Source organism: Montipora capricornis, chromosome 1 (genome assembly GCF_036669925.1).
Source record: "Montipora capricornis isolate CH-2021 chromosome 1, ASM3666992v2, whole genome shotgun sequence".
NCBI lineage: Eukaryota > Metazoa > Cnidaria > Anthozoa > Scleractinia > Acroporidae > Montipora > Montipora capricornis.
This window is the reverse complement of record NC_090883.1, coordinates 15945306-15947805: the sequence shown is the minus strand read 5'-3', so window position 1 is coordinate 15947805 and position 2500 is coordinate 15945306. Positions and strand designations below refer to the sequence as shown.

Genomic DNA, 2500 nt, shown 5'->3' with positions numbered 1-2500 from the left:
CCCACTCTCTTTGCAATTAGAGTAATTAAAATGATCATCCCACATGTGGTTCCAAACAACCCATTCCCCCCCCGAAAAAAACATAAAGCAAAGAAAAACACACACACAAGAAAGCAAAACACATTCAGACTGCTGTACTACTTTCCATGCATTTCAGATTATGGATGATATCTATGACAGATTTCACCACCTCTTAGATAGTCTTGACTTGGTATGGCTTGATCCTGAAGCTTTTGCCGAGGCTGTTCATGAAAAAGGAGCTCCTCTTACTGGGTGTTGGGGTTTTATCGATGGGACCCCCTGGCCAATAGCCCGTCCTGTCCGTAATCAACGACTTATGTTCAGTGGTCACAAGAGAACACACTGCTTAAAATTCCAGGTATATGAAAGGTGTTACACAAAAGAAAGCAAACTTCCTTGACTAGACAAAAATATCACAACAAAGCAGTCTCCTGTGAAGGCACTCCAAGCAGTAATGCAGGGGAGAGAGTTGGGTTCCCTATTGCTATAAGAAACCCATCTAATTATCCTTATTAAGGATTATTAGAACACCTTATTTTTATACTTGCATATACTTTTTTTACATCTTAATTGGTGGGGGTAACCCTGGTGCGATGCATTATTGCTTTTGGCTGTCTCCTTCTCCACAACTTCTTTATAGTAATAATTTAATTTACCATCTACTTGTAATTTAGTGGAGTGACTTTGTAATAAATAAAGAAATAAATAGAATAAAGAGCTTCTCTGGTTGTACTCTTTAAAGATCTGAAAGGGAGGCTAGATACCAAAGGAGGGTATAAAATCTAGTTCAATAAAGGTTGCTGTGGAAAAATCTAAAATTCACTGGGTCCAAACCAAGTTCCTCAAGCCAAGCAAAATGAAACTAACTTCAGTCAGGAAATATATATAGGATGTTGTAATACAACTTAATGTTTCATTTACAAATATTTGTTTTATTTACTTTTTAGTCTGTTCAATCCCCAAATGGCCTGATAGCCCATATGTTTGGTCCTATAGAGGGTCGCCGACACGATGCCTTCATGCTTGGGGTGAGCGGCCTGTCAGCTAAACTGCGTCGATTTGTTCAACCCAGTGGAGAGCCATACGTTATTTATGGGGATCCTGCCTATGGTAATACACAGAACATTATTGCTCCATTCCGTCAAGCTCACCTTACAGATGATGAGCAGGAATTCAATACAAAAATGAGCAGAGTTCGGACATGTGTCGAATGGGGCTTTGGCAGAATCTGCCAAAATTTTGCATATTTAGACTTTAAAAAGAACTTAAAGATCCTTTTACAGCCTGTGGGTAAATATTATTTGGTTGCATGTATTCTTATCAATTGTCACACCTGTTTATATGGGTCACAGACAACCACTTACTTTAATTTAGACCTGCCATCCCTGGAAACCTATCTATCCAACTGATGACCATGTTTACTTGGTCTTTCTACCTATAATTATTTTATTTATGTAAATAGCAACAGGAGTGAAATAAAACAAGAGAAGATGAATCTTTTATTTTCTTTTCCTCCAGTGAACAAAAATTATGTGGAAGGGGTGTCAATAAAGTAAAACAAAATGAAGATGAAGCAGAAGAAAAAGCTTATGTTGTCAATGCTTCAAGAGCAACTGAATACAAAATGATTTATTTTTTCAGTTGTTCTCGAAGCATGGAGAACAAAAGCTTCCTTTCTTCAGCTTCATCTTCATACTTTTGTTTCTGAAGATCCAGCTCCATCTTTCTCACTTGCAGCTCTTTTTCTTTCAGTTTTGCTTTCTCCTCGTACTTTTCTGACAGCATTTCAATTGCTGACTTTCTGCTTGACCTGGCAACTTTCCTTTTGGTTCCTGTAGAAATAATTTACACGAGAAATAAAAGAAAAAGTGTTGTATTTATTTTTGTAGAAGACCAACCAAAGCCTAAACCCCCCTCTCCCACAGGGGTGGGGAAGGAGATGGAAATATGTAATCACAGTGTGGCAGAAAGCTGAGCAACCACATTAAAATTTAATGGATCCATTGAGCCCCCCTAGATGAGCAGTCAAGCTCTTGGGGTAAAGTCTGAATCAAATATGTTAACATATATAAAATAAATGGATTTCATCATACAAACAGTTTGTCCATTACAAAAAAAAAACGTCTGTTCACTTTCCTTTTGTGGCCCCTAGTAGAGGAGAAAATCAATTTCATATATTTATGGCAACCAATCAGCCAGAGTAGTTGGAATAATAGTTTGTTAGATTTCACAAATGTTACCTTTTGAAGGACTTTCTTCATCTGACCCGCTACTAGACACATCGCATGTGGCACCACCTGATGTGCCAGCATCACTACGGCGCTCTAAAATGAAAGCAATGGGTTTTATTCAAACTGGTTCAAACTACAAACTGTCAAGTCAAATATTAGACACTTAAATTATATGGTGCTCAATAACAACACATCATGAATCACCAAGTAAAGCAGGCACTCAGAAAATTGGGTAAAAACTGTGTAAA

General features: G+C 37.7%; 1 protein-coding gene across 1 annotated transcript in view; it reads right to left on the bottom strand.

The window, feature by feature from the left end:
* The window catches only part of LOC138051834 (caldesmon-like), a 3131-nt gene that overhangs the window by 255 nt on the left and 376 nt on the right, over window positions 1–2500 (bottom strand). The window contains exons 2-3 of the mRNA XM_068898124.1: window positions 2262–2345; window positions 1–1853 (exon numbers count right to left, since the gene is read on the bottom strand). The exon at window positions 1–1853 is cut by the window's left edge and continues 255 nt beyond it. Of these exons, the coding sequence (XP_068754225.1) occupies window positions 1651–1853; window positions 2262–2345 (287 nt within the window). The 3' untranslated portion in view covers window positions 1–1650. The remainder of the gene's footprint in view (window positions 1854–2261; window positions 2346–2500) is intronic.